A 17,162-nucleotide genomic window follows, 5' to 3' on the forward strand; every position below is an offset into this window, starting at 1 on the left:
CACGACACCCCCCCCAAAAAAAAAAACAAAAACTGCTGCAGCATCGTTTTAATGAAACCATAAAGAAACCTCTCCCCTCCCTTCCCCTCCCCTCCCACTTGTGGGTGCATTTTTAGGAGGAGTGGGGTGCAGGGGAGGGTTGGAGGTTTCGTATTTTTTTTATTTTTCATTTTGTATTTATTTATTTTGCGGATCCCACCCCTCCCAAAAAAAAAAAAAATAATTTTTTTGGGGGTTCAGGCGTGGCGGGCACGAGCAGCCAGCAGCGCGTTCTCCTCCCTCAGTGCCCGGCAGTCGCTGAGGATCCGCTCCAGGCTGGCCGGGAGCTTGGCACTCGTCTCCCCCTCGATCTGGGGAGGGCACAAAAACGGGCGTTTGGGGGCGGTTTTGGGGGGTCTCGGGGTCGGTTTTGGGGATTTGGGGGCACTAATGGGGATTTTGGGATCGGTTTTGGGGATTTGGGGTCGGTTTTGGGGGGTTTTAGGGTCGGTTTTGGAGATTTTGGGGTCGGTTTGGGGGGATTTGGGGTCGGTTTTGGGGGTTTGGGGGTCACTAATGGGGATTTTGGGATCGATTTTGGGGATTTGGGGTCGGTTTTGGGGATTTGGGGTCGATTTTGGGGTCACTAATGGGGATTGGGGGTCGATTTTGGGGGGTTTCGGGGTCGGTTTTGGAGATTTCGGGGTCACTAATGGGGATTTTGGGACTGATTTTGGGGATTTGGGGTCGGTTTTGGGGATTTGGGGTCGGTTTTGGGGATTTTGGGGCACTAATGGGGATGTGGGGTCGATTTTGGGGGATTTTGGGACTGATTTTGGGGATTTGGGGGTCGGTTTTGGGGATTTGGGGGTCACTAATGGGGATTTTGGGGTCGATTCTGGGGTTAATTCTGGGGAATTTCGGGTCGATTCTGGGGATTTGGGGTCGATTTTGGGGATTTGGGCGTCACTAATGGGGATTTGGGGTCGGTTTTGGGGAGTTTTAGGGTCGATTTTGGGGTCACTAATGGGGATTTGGGGCCGATTTTGGGGTCGATTTTGGGGATTTGGGGTCGGTTTTCGGGATTTGGGGGTCACTAATGGGGATTTGGGGTCGATTTTGGGGGATTTTGGGACTGATTTTGGGGATTTGGGATCGATTTTGGGGATTTTGGGATCGATTTTGGGGTCACTAATGGGGATTTGGGGTCGATTTTGGGGTCACTAATGGGGATTTTGAGGTCAATTTTGGGGATTTTCGGGTCAATTTTGGGGATTTGGGGTCGATTTGGGGGATTTGGGATCGCTAATGCGGATTTTGGGATCAATTTTGGGGATTTGGGGTCACTTATGGGGATTTTGGGATCAATTTTGGGGATTTAGGGTCACTTATGGGGATTTGGGGTCACTAATGGGGATTTTGACGTCAATTTTGGGGATTTTGGGTCAATTCTGGGGATTTGGGGTCAATTATGGGGATTTTGGGGTCGATTTGGGGGTCACTAATGGGGATTTGGGATCACTAATGGGGATTTCGGGGTCAATTTTGGGGATTTGGGATCACTTATGGGGATTTTCGGGTCAGTTATGGGGATTCGGGGACAGTTATGGGGATTTGGGGTCGGTTTTGGGGATTTGGGGTCACTAATGGGGATTTTGGGGTCAATTCTGGGGTCAATTCTGGGGAATTTCGGGTCAATTATGGGGATTTCGGGGTCAATTTTGGGGATTTGGGGTCAGTTATGGGGATTTAGGGTTTTGGGATTTTAGGGTTTTGGGAGCTCTCTGAATTCCAACACCAGGTGGGATTTGGGGTCATTTATGAAATTTCGGGGTTTTGGGAGCTCCCTGACCCCCCAAAACCAGGTGGGATTTGGGATTTGGGGTCATTGATGAAATTTTGGGGTTTTGGGGAGCGCCCAAAATGGGGAAGGAGGGGGGAAAAAAATCAGAAAGAAAAAGAGCACAAAAAAATTATGACCACAAAAAATTGTGACCCCAAAAAAGGAAATGGGAGAGGTCGACACCCCAACACTTCTTGGGGGTCCCAGAAACAAAAATCCATTCTCCCCCCCTTTTAAAAACCCCAAAATCCATCTTGGCCCCCCCCAAAATCCATCCTGACCCCCCCAAACCCCCCCCACCTGCTCCTCCAAATCCCGGATCTCCCTCTGGATGGTCCCCGTGTCCTCGATGGTCCGGATCAGCTGGGCACAGTTCTGGGGTGGGGGGGTAAAAAAAAAAAAAAAAAAAAGGGGGGGTGGGGAGGGTTTTAGGGACCCCTCCCCACCCCCAAATCCCAGTTCCCCTCCCCCCTTTTCCCCCCCCGGGGACCCCTCCCCCCGTTACCTCGTGCAGAGCCGCCAGGTATTTGTAGGCTTTTCTCACCACCTCGTCCCGCTTGGCGTCCTGGGCGACAAAAAACACTTTGGGGGGCACGGGGACACCTCTGGGGGGCAAAAAACACTTTGGGGGGCACGGGGACACTGCTGGGGGGGACTGGGACACTGCTGGGGGGCACGGGGACACTTCTGGGGGGCACGGGGACGCTTTGGGGGGCACGGGGACGCTTTGGGGGGCACGGGGACACCTCTGGGGGGCACGGGGACACTTTGGGGGACACGGGGACGCTTCTGGGGGGCACGGGGACACTTCTGGGGGGGACTGGGACACTTTGGGGGGCACGGGGACGCTTCTGGGGGGGACTGGGACACTTTGGGGGGCACGGGGACACCTCTGGGGGGCACGGGGACACTTCTGGGGGACAAAAAACACTTTGGGGGGCACGGGGACACTTCTGGGGGGGACTGGGACACTTCTGGGGGGCACGGGGACACTGCTGGGGGGCACGGGGACGCTTCTGGGGGGGACTGGGACACTTCTGGGGGGCACGGGGACACTTTAGGGGGCAGGGGGACACTCTGGGGGGAGCACGGGGACACTTTAGGGGGGACAGGGACACTTTTGGGGGGCACGGGGACACTCTGGGGGGCACGGGGACGCTTTAGGGGGCACTTTGGGGGGGACAGAGACACTTTTGGGGGGCACAGGGACAATTTGGGGGGGGCACTGGGTCACTTTTGGGGACACAGGGACACTTTAGGGGGGCACTGGGACATTTTTGGGGAGCACAGAGACACTTTGGGGGCACAGAGACACTTCTGGGGGGCACGGGGACACTTAGGGGGCACTGGGACAATTTGGGGGGGCACGAGGACGCTTTAGGGGGCACTTTGGGGGGGACAGAGACACTTTTGGGGGAACACTGGGACACTTTAGGGGGGACAGGGACACTCTGGGGGGCACGGGGACACTTTGGGGGGAGCACTGGGACACTTTTGGGGGGCACGGGGACGCTTTGGGGGGGCACGGGGACACTTTGGGGGGGACTGGGACACTTCTGGGGGGCACGGGGACACTTTGGGGGACTGGGACACTTTGGGGGGCACGGGGACGTTTTTGGGGACACAGGGACACTTTAGGGGGGGCACAGCAACACTTTGGGGGGTCAGGGACACTTTAGGGGGGCACTGGAACACTTTTAGGGGGCACTGGGACGCTTTAGGAGGCACTTTGAGGGGGACAGAGACACTTTTGGGGGAACACTGGGACACTTTAGGGGGGACAGGGACACTCTGGGGGGCACGGGGACACTTTTGGGGGGCACTGGGACACTTTAGGGGGGTACAGAGACACTCTGGGGGGCACGGGGACACTTTAGGGGGGACAGGGACACTTTTGGGGGGCACGGGGACACTTTGGGGGGCACGGGGACGCTTTAGGGGGCACTTTGGGGGGGGACAGAGACACTTGGGGGGCACAGGGATGCTTTAGGGGGGCACAGAGACACTTTGGGGAGCACTGGGACACTGTGGGGGGACACAGGGACAATTTTGGCACTGGGACACTTTTGGGGACACTGGGACACTTTGGGGGGGCACTGGGTCACTTTGGGGGGACACAGGGACCCTTTTGGGGGGCACAGGGACCCTTTTGGGGGGCTCCCATCACCTCACCTCTTTGGGGACTGAACACACCTCTCCCCCCCCCCGCCCCTAAACCCCAAAGTGACCCCTCCCCCCCCTCCCTCCCTCCCTCCCCACATTTTGGGGGTGCCCCACATTTTGGAGGTGCCCCCCCGGTTTTGTCCCACCTTGAAGAGCAGCTCGTCGGTGACGCTGAAGGTTCTCTCCAGTTTCCCCACCAGGGCATTGATCTCCTTCTGCAGGGCCCGGGTGTCCTCCAGGATCTGGGGCAGGGGGTCCCCACAATCAAAAAATCCCTCCCGGTTTTTAGGGGTGCAAAAAATGGGGAGGGGGGGGGGAAATGTGGGGTAAAAATGGGGTGAAGCGGGGAGGGGGGGGAAAAATGAGGAGGGAAAAAAATGAGGAGGGAGAAAATCGGGAAAAAAAATGAGGAGGGAAAAAATCAGGAAAAAAAATCAGGAGGAGAAAAAATGGGGAGGAAAAAAAATGAGGAGAAAAAAAATGAGGAGGGAAAAAAATCAGGAGGAAAAAAAATCGGGAGGAAAAATGAGGAGGGAAAAAAATCAGGAGGGAAAAAAAAAATCAGGAGGGAAAAAAAATCAGGAGGGAAAAAAAATCAGGAGGAAAAAGAAATCGGGAGGAAAAAGAAAATCAGGAGGAAAAAAAATCAGGAGGAAAAAAATGAGGAGGGAAAAAAAAATGAGGAGGAAAAAAAAATCAGGAGGAAAAAAAATCGGGAGGAAAAAGAAAATCAGGAGAAAAAAAATCAGGAGGGAAAAGAATTGGGGGTACAAAGAATTGGGGGCACAAAAAGGAGATGGGAGAGGTCGATACCCCAAAAGATCTGGGGGCCCCCAGAAATGGAAATCCATTCCCCCCTCCCCCCAAAAAAATCCACCCTGGCCCCCTCCAAATCCATCAGGTCCCCCCCAAATCCATCCTGTCCCCCCCAAATCCATCCTGACCCCCCTAAATCCACCCTGACCCCCCCAAATCCACCCTGCCCCCCCCAAATCCATCCTGACCCCCCCAAATCCATCCTGACCCCCCAAATCCATCCTGACCCCCCCCAAATCCATCCTGGCCCCCCCCAAATCCATCCTGCTCCCCCCCAAATCCACCCTGACCCCCCCTAAATCCACCCTGACCCCCCCAAATCCATCCTGACCCCCCCAAAATCCACCCTGACCCCCCCAAATCCACCCTGACCCCCCAAATCCACCCTGCCCCCCCAAATCCATCCTGACCCCCCCAAATCCACCCTGCACCCCCCCCCCAGAACATTCCAGCTCCTCCCCAAAACCCCAAATAGACCCAAAGCTCCCCCCCACCCCCCAAACCCCTTTAGGCTGCCCGAGAGACCCCAAAACTCTTCCCCCCAAACCCCCCAAACCTTCAGACCCCCCCCCCGCCCCCCAAAATTCTCCCGTCCCGGCCCCCCGACCTTCCCGATCTCCTCCTTCTGCTTGCGGATGTTGCCCACGATCTCCAGGATGCGCTGCGTGTAAACGGCGCGGGACACATCGCGGGGCAGCGCCTCCAGCTCGGCCACCTGTGAGGAGGGGTCAGCACGGGCCCGAGCCCCCTCCCCAAAATCCCCTCAGCCCCCTCCCCAAAATCCCCTGGGCACCACCCCAAAATCTCCCCGAGCGCCTTCCCCCAAAACTCCCCCCATGGCATCCCAAAACATCCCTGAGACCCCCAAACTCTCCTGGGGACCCCAAAATAGCCCTGAGCCCCCTCCCCAAAATCCCTGGGCACCACCCCAAAACATCCCTGAGCCCCCTCCCCAAAATCCCCTGGGCACCACCCCAAAACAGCCCTGAGACCCCTCCCCAAAATCCCCTGGGCACCACCCCAAAATCTCCCCGAGCGCCTTCCCCCAAAACTCTCCCCATGGCACCTCAAAACATCCCTGAGACCCCTCCCAAATTCCCCTGGGCACCACCCCAAAACATCCCTGAGCCCCCTCCCCAAAATCCCCTGAGCCCCCTCCCCAAAATCCCCTGGGCACCACCCCAAAACATCCCTGAGCGCCTTCCCACAAAACTCCCCCCATGGCATCCCAAAACATCCCCGAGACCCCTCCCCAAAATCCCCTGGGCCCCCTCCCCAAAATCCCCTGGGCACCCAAAACTCTCCTGGGGACCCCAAAACATCCCTGACACCCCTCCCCAAAATCCCCTGGGGACCCCAAAACAGCCCTGAGACCCCTCCCCAAAATCCTCTGGGGACCCCAAAACAGCCCTGAGACCCCTCCCCAAAATCCTCTGGGGACCCCAAAACATCCCTGAGACCCCTCCCCAAAATCCCCTGGGCACCACCCCAAAATCTCCCCAAGCGCCCTCCTCCAAAACTCTTCCCATGGCACCTCAAAACATCCCTGAGACCCCCAAAACTCCACTGGGGACCCCAAAACATCCCTGAGACCCCTCCCCAAATTCCCCTGGGCACCACCCCAAAACATCCCTGAGCCCCCTCCCCCAAACTCTCCCCATGGCACCTGAAAACAGCCCCGAGCACCCAAAACTCCCCCTGGGCACCCCAGAACACCTCAGGGTGCCCCCCCCAGTGATCCCTGAACCCTCCCAGTGACCCCTAAGCCCCCCCCCAAAACACCTCAAGGGGCTCCCAGAGACCCCTGACCACACCAAAAACACCTCAGGGTGCCCCCCAGTGACCCTCCAAACCTGTCCAGTGACCCCTGAGCCCCCCAAAAAACACCTCAAGGGACCCCCCAGTGACCCCTGAGCCCCCCCAAAACACTTCAAGGGGGACCCAGAGACCCTTGAGCCCCCCAAAAACAACTCAGGGTGCCCCCAGTGACCCTCCAAACCTCTCCAGTGACCCCTGAGCCCCCCAAAAAACACCTCAAGGGACCCCCCAGTGACCCCTGAGCCCCCACAAAACACCTCAAGGGGCTCCCAGAGACCCCTGACCACCCCAAAAACACCTCAGGGTGCCCCCCAGTGACCCTCCAAACCTGTCCAGTGACCCCTGAGCCCCCCAAAAAACACCTCAAGGGACCCCCCAGTGACCCCTGAGCCCCCCCAAAACACTTCAAGGGGGACCCAGAGACCCCTGACCACCCCAAAAACACCTCAGGGTGCCCCCCAGTGACCCTCCAAACCTGTCCAGTGACCCCTGAGCCCCCCAAAAACACCTCAAGGGCCCCCCCAGTGACCCCTGAGCCCCCCAAAACACCTCAAGGGGCTCCCAGAGACCCCTGACCACCCCAAAACACCTCAGGGTGCCCCCCAGTGACCCTCCAAACCTGTCCAGTGACCCCTGAGCCCCCCAAAAAACACCTCAAGGGGCCCCCCCAGTAACCCTGAGCCCCCCAGTGACCCCTGAGCCCCCCCCAAAACACCTCAAGGATCCCCTGCCGTGCCCCCCGAAGCCCCCCCCAGTGTTCCCAGTCGCACCAGTTGGCCGTGCAGGGTCTCTTTCCTCCGCGCCTCCTCGGCGGCCGCTCGGCTGCGCTGCAGCAGCGCCCGCGTCTCCGCCAGGCGCCGCGACGACTCCCGCTATTGGGGAGGGGTCCCCAAAGTCACCACGGGGACAGGGAACCCCCCCCAAACCCAACCAGGAGGAGGAACTGGAGACCCCAAAGTCACCAAAAAAGGATTCCAGGGCCTCAAAGTTAGCAGGAAGGGATCCCGAAATAGGAGAGAGAAAGATCTGGGGGAGCCCAAAACCTCCTGGGAAGAGACTCCAAAACCCCAAGGAACCCTAAAACCTACCAAAGAAACTCGGGGACCCCAAAGCCCACAGGAAATGGGCTGCAGTCACCCCAATTTTGGGGAAAAAACCAGGCACCCCAAACCTACTGAGAAGAGACCTCAAGAGGCCCCAGGGATCCCAAAATCCACCTGGGAGGGACATGGAAACCCCCAAACCCATGAGGAAGGGACCCCGGGACCCCCAAACCCTATTTTGGGGAATCTGAGCACCCCAAATTCAGTACAAAGGGATTTCAGAGGCCCCAGGAACCCTAAAATCCACCTGGGAGAGACATGGAAACCCCCAAAGCCATGAGGAAGGGACCCTAGAAACCCCAAAACCAACCAGGAAGGGACCTGGGGACTCCAAATCCATGGCAAAAGGACCCCAGGAACCCCAAAACCAACCAGGGAAGGATGTGGGGAGCCCCAAATCCACTTCAAAGGGACTTCAGAGGCCTCAGAGATCCCAAAACCAACCAGGGAGGGTTCCTGGAGACCCCCAAAAACCCAGGGGGAAGGGAACCCCAGGAACCCCAAAACCAACCAAGGAGGGACCTGGAGACCCCCAAAAACCCATGGGGAAGGGACCCCAGGAACCCCAAAACTAACCAGGGAACGATGTGGGGTGCCCCAAACCCATGGGGAAGGACTCCGGACACCCCAAAAACAACCAGGGAGGGTCCTGGAGACCCCCAAAAACCCAGGGGGAGGGAACCCCAGCAACCCCCAAACCCAACCAAAAACCACCAAATCCACTGGGGAAGAACCCGAGACCTCCCAAACCCACAAAGGAAGGAACCCCACAAACCCCATCTGAGAAACGGGGACACCCCAAACTCTCCGGAAAGGCAATTCCAGCCTCGAGGGAGGGACCCCGGCCCCGAGGGAGGGACCCCGGCCCCAGGGGAGGGACCCCGGCCCCAGGGGAGGGGAGGGACCCCGGTACCTGGGCGGAGTCGCGCAGGGCTCGGAGCTGCCGGTACTCGGCCAGGAGGGGCCCGCGGTGCCGCTCCCACTGCCCGGCCAGGCTGACGATGCGGCGGCTGCTGGACTCGACCACCAGCTGTGGGCAGTGCCAGGACCACCCCCCACCCCGGATGGGTGAGACCCCCCCGGACTGACCCCCCAAAGTGCTGACACCCCCCGGACTGACCCCCCCCCCCCAAACCAGTGATACCCCCCGGACTGACCCCCCCCAAACCAGTGATACCCCCCCAGACTGACCCCCCAAACCAGTGATACCCCCCCCCGAACTGACCCCCCAAAACTACTGATACCCCCCCGGACTGACCCCCCAAAACCAGTGATACCCCCCCGGACTGACCCCCCCCAAACCAGTGATACCCCCCCAGACTGACCCCCCAAACCAGTGATACCCCCCGGACTGACCCCCCCCAAACCAGTGATACCCCCCGGACTGACCCCCCCCAAAACCAGTGATACCCCCCGGACTGACCCCCCCCAAAACCACTGATACCCCCCCGGACTGACCCCCCAAACTGCTGACACCCCCCGGACTGACCCCCCCCAAAACCACTGATACCCCCCCGGACTGACCCCCCAAAACCAGTGATACCCCCCCGGATGGGTGAGACCCCCCCGGACTGACCCCCCAAAACTACTGATACCCCCCGGACTGACCCCCCCCAAAATGATCTCCCCCGAATCCCCCCAAAACCACCCTCATTCACCTGCCCCCCACTGGGACCCCCAAATCCTCCCCCAAACCCTTCCCGACAACTTCTGGGACCCCCCAAACCCCTCCCCACAATTTCTGGGACCCCCAAATCCTCCCCCAAACCCCTCCCCACAACTTCTGGGACCCCCCAAACCCCTCCCCACAATTTCTGGGACCCCCAAATCCTACCACAAACCCCTCCCCACATCTGCTGGGACACCCAAACCCCTCCCCACATCTTTTGGGACCCCCAAATCCCCCCCCCCGGGGTGCCCCCAGCCCCTCACCCACCTGCAGCTTGGCCATGTTGTTCTGGGCGTCCGGGAGCAGCTCCACCGCCCTGGCCTTGACCCTCAGGGCGTCCTCGCGCCCCCCCAGAGCCCCCCGGCCCTGCTGCACCTCGGCCTCTGCCTGGCCATGGGGGGGGGGATCGATCAGGACACCCCAAAACCCCCCAGAGCCCCCCCAGAGCCCCCCGGCCCTGCTGCACCTCGGCCTCTGCCTGGCCATGGGGGGGGGATCGATCAGGGCACCCCAAAACCCCCCAGAGCCCCCCCAGAGCCCCCTGCACCTCTACCTGGATATGGGGGGGGATCGGTCAGGAGACCCCAAAACCCCCCAGAGCCCCCCCCAGAGCCCCCTGCACCTCTACCTGGATATGGGGGGGATCGGTCAGGGGATCCCAAACCCCCCCAGAGCCCCCCTGCACCTCTGCCTGGGCATGGGGGGATCAGTCAGGGCACCCCAAAACCCCCCAGAGCCCCCCCAGACCCCCCAGCACCTCTACCTGGATATGGGGGGATCAGTCAGGGCACCCCAAAACCCCCCAGAGCCCCCTGCACCTCTACCTGGATATGGGGGGGATCAGTCAGGGCACCCCAAAAATCCCCCTGTGCCCCCCAGCACCTCTACCTGGATATGGGGGGGATCAGTCAGGGGATCCCAAAACCCCCCCAGAACCCCCCCAGACCCCTCCCCAGCACCCACCTGGGTGAGGCTGAGCTGGGCCGCTCTGATCTCCCCCCGGCACCCCTCGATTTCAGCCTCCAGCCGGGCCAGGGTCTCCTCCAGCGCAGCCTCTTCACTGGCCTGGCGTGACCGGGGGTCCTGGGGGGGGCGTGGGGGGCCCAGAGTGACCACTCAGAGCCTCAATGGGGTCTGGAGTGACCACTCAGAGCCACCAGTGGGGTCTGGAGTGACCACTCAGAGCCTCAGTGGGGCCCGGAGTGACCACTCAGAGCCTCAATGGGGCCTGGAGTGGCCACTCAGAGCCATCAGTGGGGCCCAGAGTGACCACTCAGAGCCATCAGTGGGGTCTGGAGTGACCACTCAGAGCCATCAGTGGGGCCCAGAGTGACCACTCAGAGCCATCAGTGGGGTCTGGAGTGACCACTCAGAGCCTCAGTGGGGCACAGAGTGACCACTCGGAGCCATCAGTGGGGTCTGGAGTGACCACTCAGAGCCTCAATGGGGCCTGGAGTGACCACTCAGAGCCATCAGTGGGGTCTGGAGTGACCACTCAGAGCCCTCAGTGGGGTCTGGAGTGACCACTCAGAGCCATCAGTGGGGCCTGGAGTGACCACTCAGAGTCACCAGTGGGGCCCGGAGTGACCACTCAGAGCCATCAGTGGGGTCTGGAGTGACCACTCAGAGCCATCAGTGGGGCCCGGAGTGACCACTCAGAGTCACCAGTGGGGCCCAGAGTGACCACTCAGAGCCATCAGTGGGGTCTGGAGTGACCACTCAGAGCCCTCAGTGGGGCCCGGAGTGACCACTCAGAGCCTCAATGGGGCCCAGAGTGACCACTCAGAGCCTCAGTGGGGCCCGGAGTGACCACTCAGAGCCCTCAGTGGGGCCCGGAGTGACCACTCAGAGCCATCAGTGGGGCCCGGAGTGACCACTCAGAGCCATCAGTGGGGCCCGGAGTGACCACTCAGAGTCACCAGTGGGGCCCAGAGTGACCACTCAGAGTCACCAGTGGGGTCTGGAGTGACCACTCGGAGCCTCAATGGGGCCCAGAGTGACCACTCAGAGCCTCAGTGGGGCCCAGAGTGACCACTCAGAGCCACCAGTGGGGTCCGGAGTGGCCACTCAGAGCCCTCAGTGGGGCCTGGAGTGACCACTCAGAGCCATCAGTGGGGTCCGGAGTGACCACTCAGAGCCCTCAGTGGGGCCTGGAGTGACCACTCAGAGCCATCAGTGGGGCCCAGAGTGACCACTCAGAGCCCTCAGTGGGGCACAGAGTGACCACTCAGAGCCATCAGTGGGGCCTGGAGTGACCACTCAGAGCCTCAATGGGGCCCAGAGTGACCACTAAGAGCCCTCAATGGGGCCCGGAGTGACCACTCAGAGCCTCAGGGGGGCCCGGAGTGACCACTAAGAGCCCTCAATGGGGCCCGGAGTGACCACTCAGAGCCTCAGTGGGGCCCGGAGTGACCACTCAGAGCCATCAGTGGGGCCCAGAGTGACCACTCAGAGCCTCAATGGGGTCTGGAGTGACCACTCAGAGCCTCAGTGGGGCCCAGAGTGACCACTCAGAGCCATCAGTGGGGTCTGGAGTGACCACTCAGAGCCTCAATGGGGCCTGGAGTGACCACTCAGAGCCACCAGTGGGGCCTGGAGTGACCACTCAGAGCCTCAATGGGGTCTGGAGTGACCACTCAGAGCCTCAGTGGGGCCCAGAGTGACCACTCAGAGCCATCAGTGGGGTCTGGAGTGACCACTCAGAGCCTCAATGGGGCCTGGAGTGACCACTCAGAGCCACCAGTGGGGTCTGGAGTGACCACTCAGAGCCTCAGTGGGGCACAGAGTGACCACTCAGAGCCATCAGTGGGGCACAGAGTGACCACTCAGAGCCATCAGTGGGGCCCAGAGTGACCACTCAGAGCCTCAGTGGGGCCCGGAGTGACCAACACCCCCCTCTCACCTCCTCGGGGCCCTTGGGGGGCTGCAGGGTCTCGGCAGCCGCCTGGATCTGCTGCAGCAGCACTTGGGGGTCCTGGGGATGAGACCCCAGAGTGGGTCAGAGCCTGGGGAGGGGCCAAGCCCCCCCCCCCCCCCAAATCCAACCTCCACTCTCCCCAGAACGACATTCAGCGTTCCAGCAGGGTCCCAAGACCCCAGACCCAACCCCCAGACCCCCAAAACCAGCCCCCAGACCCCCAGAACAACCCCCAGCCCCCCCCAAAATAACCCCCAACTCATTACAAAACCACCCCCAGCCCACCCAAACCAAGCCCCAGCTCCTACAGCCCCTCAAAACAACCCCCAGACCCCCAAAACCAGCCCAGACCCCCAGAAACACCCCCAGACCCCCAAAACAACCTCCAGACCCCCTAAAACACCCCTCAGTCCCCCAAAACCAGACCCCAGACCCCCAAAACCAACCCTCAGCTCCCCAGAAACACCCCCAGACCCCCAGAAACACCCCCAGACCCCTAAAAACAACCCCCAGACCCCCTAAAACAACCCCCAGATCCCCAAAACCATTCCCCAGCCCCCCAAAACCAACCCTCAGCTCCCCAGAAACACCCCTCAGTCCCCCAAAACTGCCCCCAGACCACTCCCCCCCCCCCCACCTGCTCGTGGGTCAGGTGCTGGGTGCGGGTGAAACGGGACCCCTTGGGCAGGGCCCCCCCGGAGCCCCCAGCCCCAAAAGCCTCCAGGAGCCAGGCAGGGTCCAGGGGGGGCCCTGGGGACGGTCCCTGGGGGTGGGGGGGACACGCCTGGCGCAGGGGCTCCAGCGCCCGGAGCCGCGCCCGGAGCCGCTTCCGCTCCAGGTACTCCTGGGGGGGGGGGGGTGACAAAAAGGTGGGGGTCACACCTGTAGGGACCCCCAAAAATCTCACGGTGGTCCCTACAACCTCCGTATTACAGAGAGACCCCCCCCCCCCCCCTCCCTCAAAATCCTGAGAGCGACAGAAAGGGGACACAGAGAGGTCACCCCCATAAATTTGGGGACCCCAGCCCCACTCGGGGGTCTCACCTGGGGGGGCAGGCGGGGTCCCCCCCACTCGGCCTCCCAGTCGTGGCGGGCGCTGAGCTGGGCTGTGTGGGTCTCCAGCAGGGCTGGGGGGGTCTGCGAGGAAAGGGGGGGCTGTGCTGGCACTGGGGGGGCGACACCCCCAAAATATTCCTGCAGCTCTGCGGGGACAGCAGGGGGTGAGGAGAAAAAGCCCCCCCCTAAAATTGGGAGTCCCCATAACCATGGGGACCCCCCGAATCATCACCCTCTCCCCAAAATCCTGGTACCCCCCAAAATTACCGTGGAGATCCCCAAATCATCACATTCCCCCCAAAATCCTGGTACCCCCAAAATCCTGGTACCCCCAAAATCCTGGTACCCCCCAGAATTACCGTGGGGACCCCCAAATCGTCACCCTCCCCCCAAAATCCTGACACACCCCCCAAAATCCTGACATCCCCTTCCTATGGGGCACAGCACTCTCACCCTTAGGGTGACACCCCCAAATTTCACACGGAGATCCCCAAATTTGAGGGAGCACTGACCCCCCCCTCCTCTCGCATACCCCCAGCACCCCAAAATCCCCCCCAGCTCTTACCTGGGGATCCCCCACTTTGGGGCAGGACCAGGGGACAGGTGGTGAAAGGCCGGAGGTGACTTGTACCCTAGAAAGGGTTAATTAACGGGTTAATTAACGGGGTAATTAACGGGGTAATTACTCCCCCAAATTAAGAGGGGGCATTTCCCGCCCTCCCCAGCTCACCTGCAGCCGCTGCAGCCGCGGCGTGCGACACACGGGGGGCACCCAGGGGGTCCCCAACTCCTCCCGGATCTGGGCACCAATGGCTCGGAGCAGCGCCCCCGATTTCCCTGGGGAAGGGGGAACAACCAAAAGGTCGGGATCCTTAAAATCCACCCCCCCTCGGGGCTCCCCCCCAAAAAAAAAAAAATCTTAGGACACCCCCAAAAATCCGTACCGGGGGGTTCAGCCCCGCGCTCGCCCTCGTCCCGGGGCAGCTTCTCCACGAGGAAGAGGAGCAGGCGCCGGGTGTCGTGCTCGGAGCTGTACAGGAACGTCTGGTAGCCCACGTCACCCCCAAATCCCAGCTCCTGCGGGAAGAAACGCGCCCCAAATTATCGGGGGGGTCCCCCCCCCCCCGTGTTTCGAGGATTTAATGGTTTGGGGTGCGGTGGGGGGGGGATACGAAGGTTTGGGTACCACAAATCACAGGTGAACCTCCCCACCCCCCACCTCACCACACCCAGTTTTGGGGTGTCTCGGGGTTCTGGGGGTACCTGGCAGGCTGCGGCCAGGTCGGAGGCGAGGCGGAATCGCGCGGAGATGCCGGGGGGCAGCAGGGGGTTCAGGGGGGCCCCCAAAGCGGGGCGCACGGCCCGGAGGCAGCGCACGGCCGCCTCCACCACCAGCTCGGGGGTCAGGTCCCGCACGCTCTGCACCTCGGGGGGCACCGCCCTGGAGGGATGGGGGGGGGGGGGAGAATGGCTGTGGGGACCCCCCCCAGGGCACCCCCAAATCGGGACAGTGCCCTCTCTGCAGGGAACAGCCGTGGGGACCCCCCAGGGCACCCCAAATCCTGATAACCCCCTATCTGAGCACCCCAAATCCTGATAGCCCCCTATCTGAGCACCCCAAATCCTGATATCCCCCTCCCCGAGCACCCCTTAATCCTGATAGCCCCCTCCAGGAGCACCCCAAATCCTGACAGCCCCCTCCCCGAGCACCCCCAAATCCTGATATCCCACTCCCCGAGCACCCTAAACCCTGATATTCCCCTCCCTGAGCACCCCAAATCCTGATAGCCCCCTCCCCGAGCACCCCAAATCCTGTCAGCCCCCTCCAAATCCTGTCAGCCCCCTCCCTGCGGGGCACGGCCGTGGGGACCCCCAAATCATCACAGCCCCCCCCCCCCCCCCAGATCCTGACACTCCCCCCTCCCCCTAGGGCACAGCAATCCCTTAGGGTGACCCCCACACCCCACCTTCAGTCTTCCCCCAGACTCCCAAAAACTGCTCGTGTCCCCCAGAGACCCCCCCCCCAAAAATCCCCCTTCAAAACTCCTGGGTCTGCCCCGTGACTTCCCCATAGCCCCCCCCCTCAGGAACCCCCAAATATCCAGTCAGGGCCCCCCCAACTCGCTCAGGATGTTCCCCCAGGGACCCCCACAACGTCCCCAAGGTACCCCCACCCAAACTGGGGGTCCTCCCAGTGATCCCCTCCCCAAACCTCCATTGGGGTGTCCCTCCGCCCTTCCAAAGCCTCCCCCTCTCAGACTCCCCAAATTCCTGCGTGTCCCCTCCCGGAGACCCCCCCCCCCAGCTTCCCCTTCCCGACCCCTCCCCCCCACCCCCAATCCCCGCGGGTCGTGCTCCCCCCACCCAAATCCTCCCGTTCCCGCCCCACTCACGTCCCCGCCTGGCGCAGGGAGTGGATCAGGATCTTGTCCACCTCCTCCATGGCTGGGGGGGGATCAGGGGGGGTCCCCAAATTCTGCGGGAGGGGCGGGGTGGGGGGAGGGGATTGGGAGAGACCGGGGGGCTCCCGCACCCAGCGCGCGACCGCCGCGATCACGTGAGGGGAAGGGGGCGGAGCTCCGCGCGCGCGGGGCACGATGGGAGTTGTAGGCAGCGGCCGTGGAGCGCCGCGGGACATGACGGGAGTTGTAGGCGGCGGCGGCGGAGCATGACGGGAGTTGTAGGCGGCGGCGCGTGGCGGGAAACTGCAGGGGCGCGAAGGGCGGGAAAATGGCGGGCGGGGGGCGATGAGGGGACGGAACCTTTGGGGAATGTGAGGGGATGAGGGGAAGGAATGGCACCCACGAGGCGTCTGAGGGGTAAAACGGTGCCCGTGAGGGGTGGGAGAGCAGAAAATGGCAGCCGTGGGGTCGGAGGGGCGGCTGAAGGGGGAGACGGAGCCCATGAGGGCCGTGCGGGAAATGGCGGCTGTGAGGGGCGGCTGAGGGGAGAAATGTGGGGATGTGGCACCTGGGGACACGTTCCGTGGTGGCCCTTGGCAGTGCAGAAGGAGCCACGGGAGTCGATGGTTTTGGGGGTTTTTCCCCGACCTGAAGAATTCTGTGGAAGTGGCACCTGTAGGGTCTGAGGGGGAAATGGCGCCTGTTGGGGACAATGTGACACCTGTGGGACGTGAGGGGAGCAGTGGTGAGCGCATCCCTCACATACCTATTCCTGTCCCCCACACCTGTCCCAATTTTCCTCACCTGTCCCCATCCCCACACCTGTCCCCATTTTCCACACCTGTCCCATCCCCTCACACCTGTCCCATCCCCCACGCGGGTTCCCGGACACGTGGGCAGCGCTGCCCCCTCCCCCCTCCCCCGTTAATCCCCGTTAATCCCCGGCAGGGACGAGCAGGGACGAGCCCTGGGGAGGCCTCGGTGCCCGCGGACTCTCCGAGCCCCCCTGGACCCCCCCTTAAATAACCCCGAGCCCCCCTAAACACTCTCGAACCCCCCCGAACCCCCCTCAACCCCCTAAACACTCCTGACCCCCCCATACACCCCCGAACTCCCCCTTAAACACCCCCGAACTCCCCCCAAAACACCCCCGAACCCCCCAGACCCCCCCCAATCCATCCCCTCGATGATCCCAAATCCCAACAGACCCCACAAATCCCCTTGAAATCCCCTTTGCACCACCCTCCCCCCCCTTCCCAGGGCACCCCAAACCCTCCCGGGCACCCCTAAACGCCCCCCACCCCTCCAGAAACGCCCCCCACCATGTCGGAGTCGGAGGAGAACGGAGAGGGTGAGTCCGGGGGGGTCCTGGGGGGCTTCTGGGTAAAAGTCCGGG

At 61.7% G+C, this 17,162-nt stretch overlaps 1 protein-coding gene and 1 long non-coding RNA gene across 2 annotated transcripts; one reads left to right on the forward strand and one right to left on the reverse strand.

Annotated features, from left to right (window-relative positions):
* Positions 1 to 33: 33 nt before the first annotated feature.
* CCDC22 (CCC complex scaffolding subunit CCDC22) lies at positions 34 to 15,869 on the reverse strand. The gene is made up of 17 exons (XM_088155035.1): positions 15,758 to 15,869; positions 14,628 to 14,805; positions 14,309 to 14,441; positions 14,095 to 14,201; positions 13,930 to 13,996; positions 13,353 to 13,510; positions 12,946 to 13,152; positions 12,294 to 12,365; positions 10,355 to 10,474; positions 9,659 to 9,778; positions 8,636 to 8,752; positions 7,390 to 7,491; positions 5,409 to 5,516; positions 4,132 to 4,227; positions 2,328 to 2,387; positions 2,123 to 2,197; positions 34 to 350 (listed from the first exon to the last, which is right to left on the reverse strand). The coding sequence occupies exons 1-17, from the start codon at positions 15,805 to 15,807 to the stop codon at positions 237 to 239; spliced, it is 1,884 nt and encodes a 627-aa protein (XP_088011161.1). The 5' UTR covers positions 15,808 to 15,869; the 3' UTR covers positions 34 to 236.
* On the forward strand, positions 14,139 to 17,118 carry LOC148220616 (uncharacterized). Its single transcript, XR_015798710.1, has 3 exons — positions 14,139 to 14,226; positions 16,372 to 16,511; positions 17,076 to 17,118. It is a non-coding gene; the product is annotated as an uncharacterized LOC148220616 (long non-coding RNA).
* The last annotated feature ends 44 nt before the right edge of the window (positions 17,119 to 17,162 follow it).

The sequence above is a fragment of the Sturnus vulgaris genome, chromosome 34, assembly GCF_052056855.1.
Source record: "Sturnus vulgaris isolate bStuVul1 chromosome 34, bStuVul1.hap1, whole genome shotgun sequence".
NCBI classification, from domain to species: domain Eukaryota; kingdom Metazoa; phylum Chordata; class Aves; order Passeriformes; family Sturnidae; genus Sturnus; species Sturnus vulgaris.

Bases quoted from the DNA above. Each gene is read 5' to 3' on its own strand.
- CCDC22 (XM_088155035.1), bottom strand. From the start codon at position 15,807: ATGGAGGAGGTGGACAAGATCCTGATCCACTCCCTGCGCCAGGCGGGG. The intron at 14,806-15,757 runs GTGAGTGGGGCG...CCATCCCTCCAG, and splicing joins TCCCTGCGCCAGGCGGGGAC to GGCGGTGCCCCCCGAGGTGC. The intron at 7,492-8,635 runs GTACCGGGGTCC...CCTCCCCAATAG, and splicing joins CCCTGCGCGACTCCGCCCAG to CGGGAGTCGTCGCGGCGCCT.